General features: G+C 32.7%; 2 protein-coding genes across 2 annotated transcripts in view; one reads left to right on the top strand and one right to left on the bottom strand.

Moving 5' to 3' along the window:
* Positions 1–17961, top strand: part of LOC110454163 — a 223410-nt gene that overhangs the window by 85395 nt on the left and 120054 nt on the right. The window lies entirely within an intron of this gene.
* Positions 1–17961, bottom strand: part of LOC110454166 (phospholipase D1-like) — a 90815-nt gene that overhangs the window by 61443 nt on the left and 11411 nt on the right. Inside the window, exon 2 of the mRNA XM_021503541.1 lies at positions 16510–16622. Coding sequence (XP_021359216.1) covers positions 16510–16622 — 113 coding nt within the window. The remainder of the gene's footprint in view (positions 1–16509; positions 16623–17961) is intronic.

The raw sequence follows: 17961 nt of genomic DNA, 5'->3' as shown, positions 1-17961 counted from the left end.
CATGGGAGGTTAAATAAAAGTATCAATATGTTCCACACAATTCCTATCAGTGAAACGAGCAGTAGTGTTTGTTGTTACGACTTGTTTTACTCTCCATATTTGACACAAATAAGGGGATTTCCAATCTTGTTCTGCATCATTGACATGCTTACATGCTTATCAAGTTGTGGTCTACATGCAAGTGTTCTGCAGATACCGGTGACCTTCTAAAGTGTCAAATAAAGATTGTAGAACAATGAAAATGACTTAGACTAGATATTAATTAACTTGACAGGATATTGATTAACTTGAAAGGTAGTCTTTTTAGATTTGCTGTTTCTTTAAGATTCAATAACAGGTCAATAACGAAAGTGTAGATGAAAATGATGAGCAAATAAAATGACTTGGTAGAACCACTCGACTCGAGTGCTTTTTTCATGGAGTTTGTACAACTTGAATTTATGTTAATACACTACATGTAAGTATGGCGTAATGGACTATTTTGGTGTGGTGTCATTTAGAATAGCTACAGTAAATTTACATTCTCATAATTTGTCAGAGTGATATTTGAAATAGATACGGGCACACATTACTCTTGCTGGTAATGATTAAAATAGATAACATACTATTCATGTGGGTGATCACTTGCCATCGTTATATTCAACTGTGACCGTGATATTTTAAAACTGAAACAATGCTATTATAGTGTTGGATAATAAGGGTAACCAATACCATTTTGTGAAGGTGGTTATAACACTAGTTATGGTGATAAAGTATTGGTGAGGTGGTGATTATTACACTCAATATAGTAATGTATTTTAATACAGTATTTGTGAGAGAAATTAAATTATTACATTAAACATGGTAATATTACACTAGATATGGTAATGCTGTATTTGTGAGGGTGATTATTACACTAGATCCGGTAGTGTAGTATTTATGAGGGTGATTATGAGAAATTAAATTATTACATTAACCATGGTAATATTACACTAGATATCGTAATGCTGTATTTGTGAGGGTAATTATTACCCTAGATCCGATAATGTAGTATATTACAGTAAATTCATTATTATTATACTAGATCCAGTAAAATAGTATTTGTGAGGGTGATTATTACACATGCATAGTTTTTTGAGAGGGGGCGATTGTTACACTTATAACTATGATACTGTATTATTTATGAGGGTGATTATTACACTAGATCCGGTAGTGTAGTATTTATGAGGGTGATTATTACACTTGGTATGGTAATGTAGTATGTGGTGAGGGTGATTAGTACAGTAAATACATTATTATTACACTAGATCCGGTAGTGTAGTATTTATGAGGGAGATTATTTCACTTGGTACGGTAATGTAGTATGTGGTGTAATATAGTATTTGTAAGGGTGATTATTACACTAGATCCGATAATGTAGTATATTACAGTAAATTCATTATTATTATACTAGATCCAGTAAAATAGTATTTGTGAGGGTGATTATTACACATGCATAGTTTTTTGAGAGGGGGCGATTGTTACACTTATAACTATGATACTGTATTATTTATGAGGGTGATTATTACAGTAAATCCATTATTATTACACTAGATATGGAATTGTAGTATTTATGAGGGTGATTATTACAGTATATACATTATTATTACACTAGATATGGAATTGTAGTATTCATGAGGGTGATTGTTACAGTAAATACATTATTATTACACTAGATATGGAGTTGTAGTATTTATGAGGGTGATTATTACACTAACTATGATACTGTATTATTTATGAGGGTGATTATTACAGTAAATCCATTATTATTACACTAGATATGGAATTGTAGTATTTATGAGAGTGATTATTAAAGTAAATACATTATTATTACACTAGATATTGAATTGTAGTATTTATGAGGGTGATTATTACACTTGGTATGGTAATGGAGTATGTGGTGAGGGTGATTAGTACAGTAAATACATTATTATTCCACTAGATCCGGTAGTGTAGTATTTATGAGGATGATTATTACACTTTGTACGGTAGTGTAGTATTTATGAGGGCGATTATTACACTTGGTACGGTAATGTAGTATGTGGTGAGGGTCATTATTACAGTAAATACATTATTATTACACTAGATATGGAGTTGTAGTATTTATGAGGGTGATTATTACACTTGGTATGGTAATGTAGTATGTGGGGAGGGTGATTAGTACAGTAAATACATTATTATTCCACTAGATCCGGTAGTGTAGTATTTATGAGGATGATTATTACACTTTGTACGGTAGTGTAGTATTTATGAGGGCGATTATTACACTTGGTACGGTAATGTAGTATGTGGTGTAATATAGTATTTGTAAGGGTGATTATTACACATGCATAGTTTTTTGAGAGGGGGCGATTGTTACACTAACTATGATACTATATTATTTATAAGGGTGATTAGAACAGTAAATACATTATTATTACACTAGATCCGGTAGCGTAGTATTTATGAGGGTGATTATTACACTTGGTATGGTAATGTAGTATGTGGTGAGGGTGATTATTACAGTAAAGACATTATTATTACACTAGATCCGGTAGTGTAGTATTTATGAGGATGATTATTACACTTTGTACGGTAGTGTAGTATTTATGAGGGTGATTATTTCACTAACTATGATACTGTATTATTTATGAGGGTGATTAGAACAGTAAATACATTATTATTACACTAGATCCGGTAGCGTAGTATTTATGAGGGTGATTATTACACTTGGTACGGTAATGTAGTATGTGGTGAGGGTGGTAATTAGATACAATATGGTATATGTATGGTAACCTCAAACTTAAATGCTATGGTATCTCTGATTTTGTACAGTGATATGATGATCAGATTTCATGGGACTGTGGCAAACGACTGACCTTATATATATATCCTCAAGATATAGAAGGTCACACTCATGTGGTCACTCATGAATTTGAAGGGTTAAGGCCAAAACGAAAAAAAATGTTTCTCGTAATATATACATATACACCAACCCCAAATATTTGTCCTACTAAAATACAATTTTAGGTTTTGGTAAATCCCATCAGCTGATTTGATTTTATGAACTATTTTAACATTTACATTTCTGCTTCAAGTCCCTATATATATATAAGGTATAATACAGGTAGAATCTGTGTTAATAGTGCTATGAATACAACACAAATATATTGTATTGGTAATCTTCTCCTCAAGCCTTTGCAACATGAGATCTAGAATATCAATATATATTTAGCGAACATTTAGCTGACAATATTCCGTCTTTTCGTATTGCAGAGTTATCTGCTCTTGTGAGCAGGTATTGATTGTTATGTCATTTGTTTGTGAGAGTAACGTCATCAATTTTTGAGAAAAAACAACATAATTTTCTCACACAAACCAATGACGTAACAATCAGTACCTGCTCACAAGAGAAGATAACTCTGCAATATGCAAAGACGGAATATTGGTTTTGTAAAAATGCAAGATATTCTTTACACTAACAATAAAGATGCTTCAGATTGCAAATATTTGGGAATACTTCTACATGTATGTACTCAACACCTAAGAACTGTTTTAAGTACCATGATCATGAGTAAGGAATCATTAAGAAGGAAGGTTATTTATCCAATATACACACATTTTACTGAAACCACAGCTTTATGGAATCTGTATGTTAAACTGACGATGATTGATTGATTGGTTTTACGTCCGCTTCACTACCGAGTAGTTCTGTTATCCAGCAGACGAAGAAAAGACAAGAAAAATGAGAAGAAGAGATAAAGTATGGAGTGAAAGAATAGAAAAGATGAGAGAAGGAGCTGTCTATCCTGCACTGTTAAACTGACATACACCATACATTTACATACTGCCCCGGTCTAATTTTAGCAACAGTTGCCTTGACATATATAGACCTAACAACATCTTTACTATTGTATAGTGTATCACCATGTCAAATTTCAAAAAGTTTAGTCTTTTAGATGCTGAGGTAATCTGCAGAAACAAAAGCGTGGATGGAAGGACGAAAAGACTTGACTGACACTGTGATTATACATATCTGATGCCAGGCCCTAAAAATGTTCTTTTTTTTTCTACAAAGTATGCAAGGGTCTACAATTACACTAGCCCGGCCCTGACATGTGTTAGAAAACTTTATAATGGGGATGGGGATTTTTTTTTAATATTTAACATAAAAATATAGGTTGAGCCAGTACAATTTTCCTAAATCTGCCTGTGGGCCAATTAACTCCTATAAATTGCTATGAAATTAATTGTACATCCCTGTTATATGTATACAAGGTAAATGTGCGTCTACATATATACAAGACCCTATCCTATATAAGGTAAGCAGCTGGCTGTGAATAATTTACCCAGAAAACATGAATACTTTATGGTCTGGCCTTAAATGACCCCTCTGATAAACACAGACAGTATTTGATAATGGTATTGACATAAAGTGATGTATGTTTGTCTTACAGTGACAAAGTGACTACTCCTGTGACTTTTTATAGACAGTATATATTGTAGTACTGTATTTCCTGTTATCAAATATTATATATATATATATATAGTAGGTAATAAATAAACAAGTCCTTACGAAGGAAAATATAGAATAAAATAATAAATATACATGTAGGATCGACCGCTAAGGCCTTAATTAGTCTAGGGCTTCTTCAGGCAGATTCGCCTAAAGAAGGCCTGAAGGCAGAAAGGCCTAGCGGTAGATCTTACATGTATATTATTTTATTCTATATATATATATATATATATACATGTATGAAAAATTAAACAAAAGACAGAGATAGCGTCTCTAGGCCTTTCTCGGGTTGATTCCCCGTTCATCAGAAGACTGTTTATTTTCAAAACAGGCATTAATTGTGAGGTCATAGTTGTTTACACAAGAAATTATTTTTTATATTTAATTCCAACACAAGGACTTCTCAATGTTTTCTTTATATATATATATAATTTGATAATTGAACCGTTCTCATGTAAATGATAATCTTATTATATCTTATCATATGATTATGGCGAACTATTATATGACGTCATAGTTTATGACGTCAATACTTCAAATAAACAGTCTGAAGAATCTACTAGAAGAGATGAAAGTACTAAAGACTCGTTGTTAAGAATTTTATAATATATATATATATATAGCTGTCATCAAGAAAGTCCGCAGATCTCAATAAAATCTAGGTATAGCCAGCCTATCACACCCACATTTCGTTATAAAATCTTTTAAATCATTACCTCCAGCACATACAGCATTTCCACATATTTACAGTATGAATAAAAATATGTACTTTAATATACAAGTACATTGTATTAAGAAGAAGCCATACAGTAAATCAACCCTACTTGTATGTAGATATTTATATATATACATGTATATGATGGCCTAGCTATAAGCTTAGCAGATCTAGAAAGGCCTTAAAACTGACAGAAATAAATGTCAAGGCCTAGACATTGAATTGTACATACACTAATATATATATATATATACATGTATATGATGGCCTAGCTATATAGCTTAGCAGATCTAGAGAGGCTGTAAAAATGCCTTAAAACTGACAGAAATAAATGTCAAGGCCTAGACATTGAATTGTACATACACTATAATATATATATATATATGTACAGCGTCATTGATCGACTTATCACAGCTGCCTATCACTGAGGTAAGGTTAAATATTAAACACAGAAATTGTCACTGTACAATCCATTCCAACTCATTTAATATGTTCCTCCTAATGACCAGTTTCGTCCTATTTCCAGTTTTCCCCTACTGTCACGTTTCCAGTTATATTAAGGTAAAGGGTTAAATATAACCACTGCATTAATTATAATTCAAGAGAAGAACTAAAATTTCAAAGGCTTTGAATTTGCAGCCCATTAATTAGGAATTCTGTTATGAATTTTCTGATCACTGTGGTATTCAAAGTGCAAGCTTAAAGCTGACAGTGCAAGTAAAAAAGCTTTTAAATGACACTTTCACGATATTTTACCGACATTTTGTATCAGATCAGTTGAATAAAATTGAAATGGAACACATAAGAAAAGTGGAAATAGTAGTAAAATAGGACCAGTTAAAATATGTAATGCACAATCCCTGCCCCCCGCCCCACAAAAAAACAAAAAACTATCAAGAAAACAATACTCATTCCAATCATTTACATGAGAACGGTTCAATTATCAAATTTCACATTGTTGACTTAACACCTAGGAGTGTCACATTTCGCACGTGTTTTGATAGTAAAGCGTCTTCACGACGAAGACTACAAGTTCATAATAAAGTTTTCGTGTGTTGGTGCAGTTCTATGCAGGTAAAAGACCGATGATATGGGATTTGTAGTATGTTCAGTAATATACCTTCTATTTTGGATACACAATTTTCGAGAATGTGCCATATAAGTAACAGCCAGCTTGACAGTGTTTCAAAGTCTGAGAGGTGAGTGCATTTGATTTTTTATATCAATTTCCAATCAGGGTGCGCGGTGCATTGAATCGCGAGACGGTCAGTTGTAGAATGATAACCGATTTGACAGGTAACGCACCTTTTATACCTAGCGAGACCCATACTCGTTACCAAGCAAAGACAAACTCAAATGTCGACACTTCCTTAGAAACGATAGTCGGAAGAGATGGGGGAGATCTCAAAACCCCCCAAAAATACTTTGAAAAAAAAATGAAATATATATATCTCAATTGAAAGCTTTTCAAATTGCACTGTCAGCTTTAAATCGTCAGGGTTAATGAATCCTCCTATCAGCTATATTAGGACGCATTATAGATCTGAAATACATTAATGATCCAAGTAACGTCACATTCTTCTATTGTTAAATATTTCAATGTTATGATTTTGAGTCCGATGAAGAGGATCTTTATATATCCTGTATCTGTAAATAAACCTAACTTAACTGAAGGAGATGTCCACTACTGAGGCTGTAGGGCTAGTGGCCATTTTGAAGTGCCATCTTATCCGATGTACACTGAAATGTCATGCCCTGGATATGGTAGCATAACAATACAACCGGTCACATTATACACTGACAATGGATGAACCACAGGTGTGTAAAGGAGAAACTGATAAATCTACAGAGTTTATAGGACCGAATAAATACAGAGGTCCGCCCTAGAGTTGCAATCGGGCAACAGATCTAGATCTATTTTAGCTTATTAACCCTTTCACCCCTATGTAACATTAGTAGACTCTACCATGCATTGATCTGGATGAGTCCATTATGGTATAAGTGGTGAAAGGGTTAAAGTCCTTCTGTAGTCATTCACTGTTATTGAGCCCTAATGATAATTCCATCACTTCCATCAAAAGTCCATCATACAGTTTTCCAGCGCTTACTGAAATGATATATAAACATAAACTTTATTTATTGTACAGCAATTATGAAACAAGTTATTTCAACTTATATCAATTAATTACTCTTGCTGGCCCGGATGTTAGCGCGTGGGGGATCTTATTATGGGAGGAAACTGGAGTACCCGGAGAAAACCCATGTGGTCGCCGGCCCAACATTTTCACGTCCAATCGTGGAATCAAACCACGGCCGCCTTGGTGAAAGGCAAGTGTGCTATCCACTTGGCCACCCAACCACCCACTAAATGATATAAGTACTGGTGCCCCTTTTTAAAGATACAAGTACTCTCAATCCTGAATACGAGTCCTACAGTAATGCTACCTTTTACAAAGCAACCGCTATAATACGTACATGTAATAATAATAATAATAATTTGAGGTTCTTTAATATACTGCTTTATCACAACCTAGTTCGCAGGTCGTATAAAAGCGGTTTACAAGTTATTATCTGTGGTTATATATATATAGGGCCTTTGCAACCAGCCACTACCTTTCTCAACTCCCTGGGGAGCAGACAGCTGGAGCTGCTATTCCTGCACTAACAGCTAGCATATGCATTCAACAAGTCTAGCACTGCCCAACCACGTACTCATTTATTTTACAGCTGAGTAGACTGGAACAAGCGGAGTAAAGTATCTTGCTCAAAGATACAACACAGTGCTGTGCCGTGACTCAAACCCGCATTTACCCTTTCGTCCTACCACTAGACTGCCTTGCCTCAAGTAGAGCTCCTTAAGCCGAATTTAAAGCATTCTGACCACTAATCATGGCAATGGTATGTACTTTGATAGAGTAACACTAGTTCAGACAAATACATATTGAACTGAAAAAACATTGTTTAAGGTAATATGATTGTGTCGCTATTTCTCTGTAGAATTTCTTCAAATTTTGTAGTTATATTGCTTTGAAGTAAAGAAAAATTTCTGCCACAAAAAAAGTATATGTTGTCAGAATTTTAAGGATTTTAAATGGAAATTTATGTAAAAAGGAGTGAATTTTGAAAAAAAAAAAAAACACACAATGTTTTGCAAAAAAATGTCAATATAAATGATACTGACATAGATTCGTATTGCATTAATGTATATCAATTTCATAAATGCTGAAATTGTGTAAAATTAATTATCTATAAACGATTAAAAATTGACATTTTATAATAAAACCATATACACATAGTATTTGCATGTAAGAGTTATCGTTCTTGAAAAACTTCACACTTAGTGAAATAGGTAGCCGGTTTCCTGAAGTACAGAACAATGGACACATGTGACTCATTGATTAAAAAACAACTTAATTAATGCCTGGATTGCTTTGAAATACTTTAATATTGAAAGAACACACTGTTCTGTCAATAATAAACATACAATATTCATCAGTTTAATATTAAACATTAGAATATGCGGAAATTGTGATACTGTCTCCCTACATTGGATTTTCAACTAGGGATGTACTTCCTATTTCTGTTTAGCAATACACTCCTACATTGACCTTAATACGATCTTCATATTCAGCAGGGTTCAGTATGGATTCAAGACTTGTGTACCATATGGTGAAGATATACTGAAGTAGAAACATACCTAGCTAAATATAGCCCATTTTCCTCAACACATTATATACAGTACAACAGTTGGTTTTCCGATAAGTATCAGAAACTGAATCAAATATATACTGTAGATGCTGGATTGTGTATACAGAGGCTAATACAATACATTGAACATACTATTCATCCTTTATTTAGAGGTGACGTTATATATACTGGTTATTAGTCATTATATAAATAAGAAACATATATGTGTGATATATATTTACATTCCCATTTTACGGAATCCAAATATAGATCTAGATTGATCTAATGTCTCAATATGATGTATACTGTCACAGAAAAAGAGTATAGTGTGTGTGCTCCCACTAGAGATTGAACCAGAGACCTTGACCAGGTTCCTTGTCTGCTGCTCTATGGATTTGTGGCAGATTTTAATTGTACATACGATTAAGGTCGCCTTCTAGCTTCGAGCGAGAGGGAATTTCCCTTTAGCTCAGTGGTAGAGCATCCGACTAGGAACCTTGTGATCAAGGGTTCGATCCCCGGTGAAAGCACACTATTCTCTTTCCTATTACAGATTAAGCTAAAAGGAATTTTTCCTTCTAGAAAGTGACTGTAATTATTTGTACAATTAAAACCTGCCACAATTAATTACCCATTTCAAAATGTGTTCAAACCTCAAACAACACAACAACTCAGGTTCTAACTCCCCTTTACCACAGTGAGGGCCATGCATGGACACCACTTGTAACAGGATATGGAGTTATAGATAAGTGTTCTTCCACAAGGGATATCAATCAAACCAGCAACCCCGAAGTTGTCAGTCGGCTGCCCTTAATAGCTACCAATGAACTGCTCCCCTACCAATTGAACTTCTTGTTAAGTGCTGGAGTATATTCACACTGTGCTAAAGAGAAATTTCTTTTGGTGTAAATTTGAATTTCGACAAATTTTATTGACAAAGAAGAATGTTACACCATGTCAAAAGGATTGGACAACAGGCTTATAGCCTATATAAGTCCTCACGATCAGTGTAAAGCCTAAAAGACGACCGTAACTGTGTGTGTACATGCATACAAACCTGCCATGTGCACACTACAATAACTAACTATTAATGCACTCAAGTATTTATTATATTTAAAGGAGAAAAGTTTGTTTTGGTGTGCTTTTATAAAGATTAAAACTGGCCTGAGTATGTATCACCACCCCAAAATAATATTTCCCTACATGTTCTTTATTTATGGGATCAGCACCTCATTTGCATATTGCATCATATACATGTACTAGCTATATACGGTAGTAGTGTCAGAGGCTGACCAATCGTTTTTCCCAATGGGTCATATTCCATGCACACTTTAATACTCTTGTTTTTCTTTGTTGTTTTCCAGCTGTTTATGGTCATATTCAGACAATTACACATGTACTTAGGATTCTTCTGTCTGCCTTCAGTATGACCCTTATTTAGGCCAAGCAAAATCTGTCAATATAATTTTTTAAGTACTGATGTAATTACAATTCAACAAGACCTACTTCTTGTTTATTGAATATTTACATATTACAATACATATTTTAAACACTTACTTCAGGTTGGTAAATATGGATTGTAGAAAGGTTCAGGTAGTTTTATAAGTGTCTATGTGTGACGTTTCAATGAATCATTACGGTATGTATACATATGTACTCATGTACATTGTCATCTTCATTAGACAAACGATCAGTGAAGCGTATGTTTACTCAGTCAAGTATCTAAAAATATATTATTTAGAATTTTTGTCATCTCAATTTAATTTCACTTCAACAAAAAGGTAACATTAATCTTTTTAACAACAGCCTGTAGAAAGTATCATATTGAAAGTGACACACTGACGTCCAGTGCATGCATGGTGTTTAATTGGCTTCAGGAAATGTTCTGTATTCTGAGTCTGACTAAGTTTATTTATTTGTTGATTACCCAATACAAAAATGTTTATATAAAGTAGGTACAGTCGTATGAAATTATGTAAAACACAAAGTCCCCACACAAACTGAAAGTACAAACCAAAGGGAAGAAAGGCTCTATCAAGGCTTTAGGAAAATCAGCCATAATGACTCGGCCATGGATGGGTGTTGATATAAAGAGTGTTCAATAAAGAACACCAACATTTTAGAGTGTATTTGCTTGGAAACAAGTAGGGTCTCCCTAGGTATAAAAAAAACTATACCTGTCAAATCGGTTATCGTTTGTTCAACGTGTGCGCAAAGTGACACTACTATACTTATATAGATATACCATTTTCATGATTTTGAACCAAGATTTATTATGAGAACAGTTGAATAAAATGACAATTTATGGAACACATGAAAGATATCATTTATCTAAGAAAAGTGGAAATAATAGTGAAATATGACTGATTTAAATATTTAACGCACAATGATTTTGCGTTAAATATTTAAATCAGTCGTATTGTCAATCCCTCCCCCCTCCCCGCCCCAAAAAACAAAACAAAAAACAACAAAATAAATGGCCCTGCATGTATTCTGTAAACATATGAATGTCGCTGATGCCTACCTTTTAGATATCCAACTAGTTATAAGATCATGTGTGAAAAAATTCTAACTCCAATAATTTCCATGAGAATGGTTCAATTATCAAATTTCACATTGCTGACTTCACCCAGGTCTGGGAGTGCATGTTTTTGCTAGTAAAGCCTCTACACGACGAAGACTAAGAGTTCTTTGTGTGTAAGCGGTTCTATGCACGTGAAAGGCTAAGTTACCAAGCAAGGACAAACGAAAATGTTTGCGCTTCCTTAGAAACAATAGCCAGAAGATTTAGTCACTGGGGAAGTTCTCAATACCAGTAAAAGGTTGTTTTAACTTAATTGAAAGCTATTTAACTTGCATTGTCAGCTTTAAGGAGAGATTATTTTATGTAGTAACAAGAGGCCCAATGGGCCTGCGTCGTGCCTGCTATATATGAATCTATCTTACCTTAACCTTCAAAATGGACAAATGTCAGAGACATTTAAATGGACTTAATAAAGCTACATGTCAAATATCTTTTACCTTTGACATTTGGTTATTCAGGTCACATTTGACCTCAGTGACCTTGAAAGAGGCTCAAAATCATTCATGATAACTTTAACAAACTTTATAGCCCTTCCTCTCTTGGTTTTTCCATTCTTCAGAAGAAGTAATTTGAAGATTTTTGACATATTTGACCCCTGTGACCTTGAATATATAAGTCAAGGTCATTTTCATTTGCAAACTTTGTTCCCTTTCCAAGGAAGCTTCCAGCCAAATATCACGGTTCTAGGCCTTTTAATTCTTTAGAAGAAGTTGCTAAATGAAAAGATGACAGATGTCGGACTGACGACAGATGGACAACGGGCAGTTGAACGAAAAACCACAGTGCAATGGGACAGGGATCCTTAAGAAAAAAAAGTGCAAGTTGCCATCATATGTAGCATGTATGTATATATATATATATTTACACAAGTCAACTCCAGACATTCAAACTGATGACTGAAACAGAATCGAGATAACATTCATTCCACTGGGACTGGGGTGAAAAAGCAAATAAAAACGGTGAAAAGGACAAGCTTTGCTTACCTGGGGAAAGGAAAAGAAAAGATTTTATCCCTGAATCAATGTTATAGCAACATCATTTTTTATACGACTTGCTTTATAAATTTAGGTTAAATGTATGTATACATGTACACGAAAGAATTAACTGTAATTAATAAAATATATGTGATACTTATTTTATACATGACATTTGTATTATAATCTATGTGATATATCTTAATTATACATTGTAGTACTATGTAGGTGATACTTTCATTATACATTATAGTACTGTGTAGGTGATACTTTTATTATACATTATAGTACTGTGTAGGTGATACTTTTATTATACATTATAGTACTGTGTAGGTGATACTTTTATTATACATTTTTGTACAGTGTAGGTGATACTTTCATTATACATTGTAGTACTGTGTAAGTGATATTTTTATTATACATTGTAGTACTGTGTAGGTGATACTTTTATTATACATTGTAGTACTATGTAGGTGATACTGTCATTATACATTATAGTACTGTGTAGATGATACTTTCATTATACATTATAGTACTGAGTAGGTGATACTTTTATTATACGTTATAGTACTGTGTAGGTGATACTTTATTATACATTATAGTACTGTGTAGTTGATTCGTCTATTATACATTGTAGTACTGCGTCGGTGATACTTTTATTATACATTGTAGTCCTGTGTAGATGATACTTTTATTATGCATTGTAGTACTGTGTAGGTGATACTTTGATCATACATTATAGTACTGTGTAGATGATACATTTATTATACATTGTAGTACTGTGTAAGTGATATTTTTATTATTCATTGTAGTACTGTGTAGGTAATACTTTTATTATACATTATAGTACAGTGTAAGTGATACTTTTATTATACATTGTAGTCCTGTGTAGATGATACTTTTATTACACATTGTAGTTATACATTAAAGTACTGTGTAGGTGATACTTTGATCATACATTATAGTACTGTGTAGGTGGTACTTTCATTATACATTATAGTACTGTGTAGATGATACATTTATTATACATTGTAGTACTATGTAGGTGATACTGTCATTATACATTATAGTACTGTGTTGGTGATACTTTTATTATACATTTTTGTACAGTGTAGGGGATACTTTCATTATACATTGTAGTACTGTGTAGATGATACTTTTATTACACATTGTAGTTATACATTAAAGTACTGTGTAGGTGATACTTTCATTAAACATTATAGTACTGTGTAGGTGGTACTTTCATTATACATTATAGTACTGTATAGGTGATACTTTTATTATACGTTATAGTACTGTGTAGGTGATAATGTTATTATACATTATAGTACTATCTATGTGATACTTTCATTATACATTGAAGTACTGTGTAGGTGATACTTTGATCATACATTATAGTACTGTGTAGATGATACTTTTATTACACATTGTAGTACTATGAGATGATACTTTTATTATACATTGTAGTCCTGTGTAGATGATACTTTTATTATGCATTGTAGTACTGTGTAGGTGCTACTTTTAATATACATTGTAGTACTGTGTATGTGGTCATTATATCATACGTTGTAGTACAGTGTTTGTGGTCATTATATCATACATTGTAGTACAGTGTTTGTGGTCATTATATCATACATTGTAGTACAGTGTATGTTGTCATTATATCATTCATTGTAGTACAGTGTTTGTGGTCATTATATCATAAATTGTAGTACAGTGTATGTGGTTATTATATCATACATTGTAGTACAGTGTATGTTGTCATTATATCATACATGGTAGTACATTGTATGTTGTCATAGTATCATACATTGTAGTACAGTGTATGTTGTCATTATATCATACATGGTAGTACATTGTATGTTGTCATTGTATCATACATTGTAGTACAGTGTATGTTGTCATTATATCATACATGGTAGTACATTGTATGTTGTCATAGTATCATACATTGTAGTACAGTGTATGTTGTCATTATATCATACATGGTAGTACATTGTATGTTGTCATAGTATCATACATTGTAGTACAGTGGATGTGGTAATTATATCATACATTGTAGTACAGGGTATGTTGTCATTATATCATACATGGTAGTACAGTGGAAGTGGTCATTGTATACATTATAGTACTGTGTAGGTGCTACTTTTAATATACATTGTAGTACTGTGTAAGTGATATTTTTATTACACATTGTAGTACTGTGTAGGTAATACTTTTATTATACATTATAGTACTATGTACGTGATACTTTCATTATACATTGTAGTACTGTGTAAGTGATATTTTTATTATTCATTGTAGTACTGTGTAGGTAATACTTTTATTATACATTTTTGTACAGTGTAGGGGATACTTTCATTATACATTGTAGTACTGTGTAAGTGATATTTTTATTACACATTGTAGTACTGTGTAGATGATACTTTTATTATGCATTGTAGTACTGTGTAGGTGATACTTTCATTTTTGTACAGTGTAGGTGATTCTTTCATTATACATTGTAGTACTGTGTAGGTGATACTTTGATCATACATTATAGTACTGTGTAGGTGATAATGTTATTATACATTATAGTACTATCTATGTGATACTTTCATTATACATTGTAGTACTGTGTATGTGGTCATTATATCATACATTGTAGTACAGTGTATGTTGTCATTATATCATACATGGTAGTACATTGTATGTTGTCATAGTATCATACATTGTAGTACAGTGTATGTTGTCATTATATCATACATTGTAGTACAGTGTATGTTGTCATTATATCATACATGGTAGTACAGTGTAAGTGGTCATTGTATACATTATAGTACTGTGTAGGTGGTACTTTCATTATACATTATAGTACTGTGTTGGTGATACTTTTATTATACATTAAAGTACTGTGTAGGTGATACTTTGATCATACATTATAGTACTGTGTAGGTGATAATGTTATTATACATTATAGTACTATGTACGTGATACTTTCATTATACATTGAAGTACTGTGTAGGTGATACTTTGATCATACATTATAGTACTGTGTAGGTGGTACTTTTATTATACATTATAGTCCTCTGTAAGTGATACTTTCATTATACATTGAAGTACTGTGTAGTTGATACTTTTATTATACATTATAGTCCTCTGTAAGTGATACTTTCATTATACATTGTAGAACAGTGTAGGTGATACATTTATTATACATTATAGTACTATGTAAGTGATACTTTTATTACACATTGTAGTACAGTGTAAGTGATACTTTTATTATACATTGTAGTACTGTGTAAATATGTGATACTTTTAATATACATTTTAATACAGGGTAAGTGATACTTTAATTATACATTGTAGTACAGTGTATGTAGTCATTATATACATTGTAGTACAGTGTATGTGATACTTTATATCATAACGACAGGTCTATTTATAAAGCATATATCGTAAGTTTTTGGGTTTTTTTCACCCTTTCTATTTTTAACAGAATTTCAGGCTCCTGTGGAACATATGTGAACCTAACTTTGTATGGAATTCATTGGTCGCAGTGAACATAAACGTTTATGTTATTCTTGGTTTAGAAGCAATACTGACAGTTAGATCCAGGAAGGGTCATATGACCTACACAATCTAGCCATGGCTTAACTTTGTAAAATTATATATCTGGTTTAAATATATTTTGGTGGGGTATTTTTCTGATTTTTTTTTTTCTGATTTTTTCTTATCATTTATTTTGTAATTTTATTAATTCTTACATATATTGTCTAAAAAGTAACAATGAAATATATCTACAGCACACTACATCGTTTGTATCGTCATAAGATATGATCTCTTATAATAAAATTATCATCCCTTACAGAAGACTTTGTACAGAAATGTACCTGTGTATTAACTATTTACGCAATGTACAACTATATATAGCTACTTATTGTATATATTTCAACCGACACATTTTACTAGACAGAGTAGTTCCCCTTTAACCTTTAAAAGTTTGTAAACATGTTCAACATTTGGCCCGAAATGGGTGTACATAGTAAATGTTTACCTTGTCCCGTGCCGTCAAGGGTTTGGCTTGTCGCGTGGGGTCCGTCCGTCCCATCCGTGATTGTGTCAGTCTGGAAATCATCGGGTAAATCTTCGAAATCCGAGTCATGCTCACTGATAATAGAAACCGAACGATTATATTGAAATCGTCGACCGTCCACTGTTGTACCCATTCAAAAACAGGATCCACACACATATACAGGTAAATAAATTCACCATATAAAATATTTAATTAAAACATGTGTCTAAAACTATTGGAATTCATCCCGTACACAAGCACATTAAAATCTCATCCAATCATTGTTGTCTTAGTACTCTTTATATACTGTTAAAGGAGAAACACTGTGTATTGCCTTCACGAAAGGAACAGGTCACGTGACACGTTTTGTTCACACCGGCATAATGGAAAATACGGAATATATATACGAACATTAGTCATTCCTTGACTAAAATATTCATAGATCCCATTGTCTTATATGCTGTGAATGAGATCGGTTTTCACACGTTCTAATTCTGAATACATGTACAATCCACGTCCTTAGGGACCTTGTGCTTTACACATGAACAGACCGACAGGTATTTCTGTTCACAACGTCATCAATCGATAATCATAGACATGATATAGTCGTTATATTATTTATTTCATTTATTTTTTATTTTTAATATTAATAGAGCGGGTTCGGATTTCAAATTTCAAGTTTATTTGGTAAAAAGGTACAACAACATAACAATTTCATTCTATATGACACAGCTGACACTAAATGTTAAAAAACAGCAGACCAGATAGGAAAATGAGCACGGACTTAGATAGCAATCTGATCTAATTCCATGATGTAAGTAAGGGAAATGAGATCAGAAATGATATATATATAATTTGAAAGTTATATAACACATTCGTCATCAATGTCTAACGTCACAGTACCCAAATCGGGACAGTTTTTAGTGAAATAATGATGTATTTCATACCATTAATACAGTGTTCGAGATACTTTTATAATACATTGTAGTACAGTGTATGTTGTCATTATATCATACATGGTAGTACATTGTATGTTGTCATAGTATCATACATTGTAGTACAGTGTATGTGGTCATTATATCATACATTGTAGTACAGTGTATGTGGTCATTATATCATACATGGTAGTACAGTGTAAGTGGTCATTGTATCATACATTGTAGTACAGTGAATGTGGTAATTATATCATACATTGTAGTACAGTGTATGTGGTAATTATATCATACATTGTAGTACAGTGTATGTGGTTATTATATCATACATTGTAGGACAGTGTATGTGGTCATTATATCATTCATTGTAGTACAGTGTTTGTGGTCATTATATCATACATTGTAGTACAGTGTGTGTGGTCATTATATCATACATTGTAGTACAGTGTATGTGGTTATTATATCATGCATTGTAGTACAGTGTATGTGGTCATTATATCAT

Source organism: Mizuhopecten yessoensis, unplaced genomic scaffold (genome assembly GCF_002113885.1).
Source record: "Mizuhopecten yessoensis strain PY_sf001 unplaced genomic scaffold, ASM211388v2 scaffold7713, whole genome shotgun sequence".
NCBI classification, from domain to species: domain Eukaryota; kingdom Metazoa; phylum Mollusca; class Bivalvia; order Pectinida; family Pectinidae; genus Mizuhopecten; species Mizuhopecten yessoensis.
The sequence above is the reverse complement of the archived record's forward strand: the minus strand, read 5'-3'. Positions and strand labels throughout refer to the sequence as shown.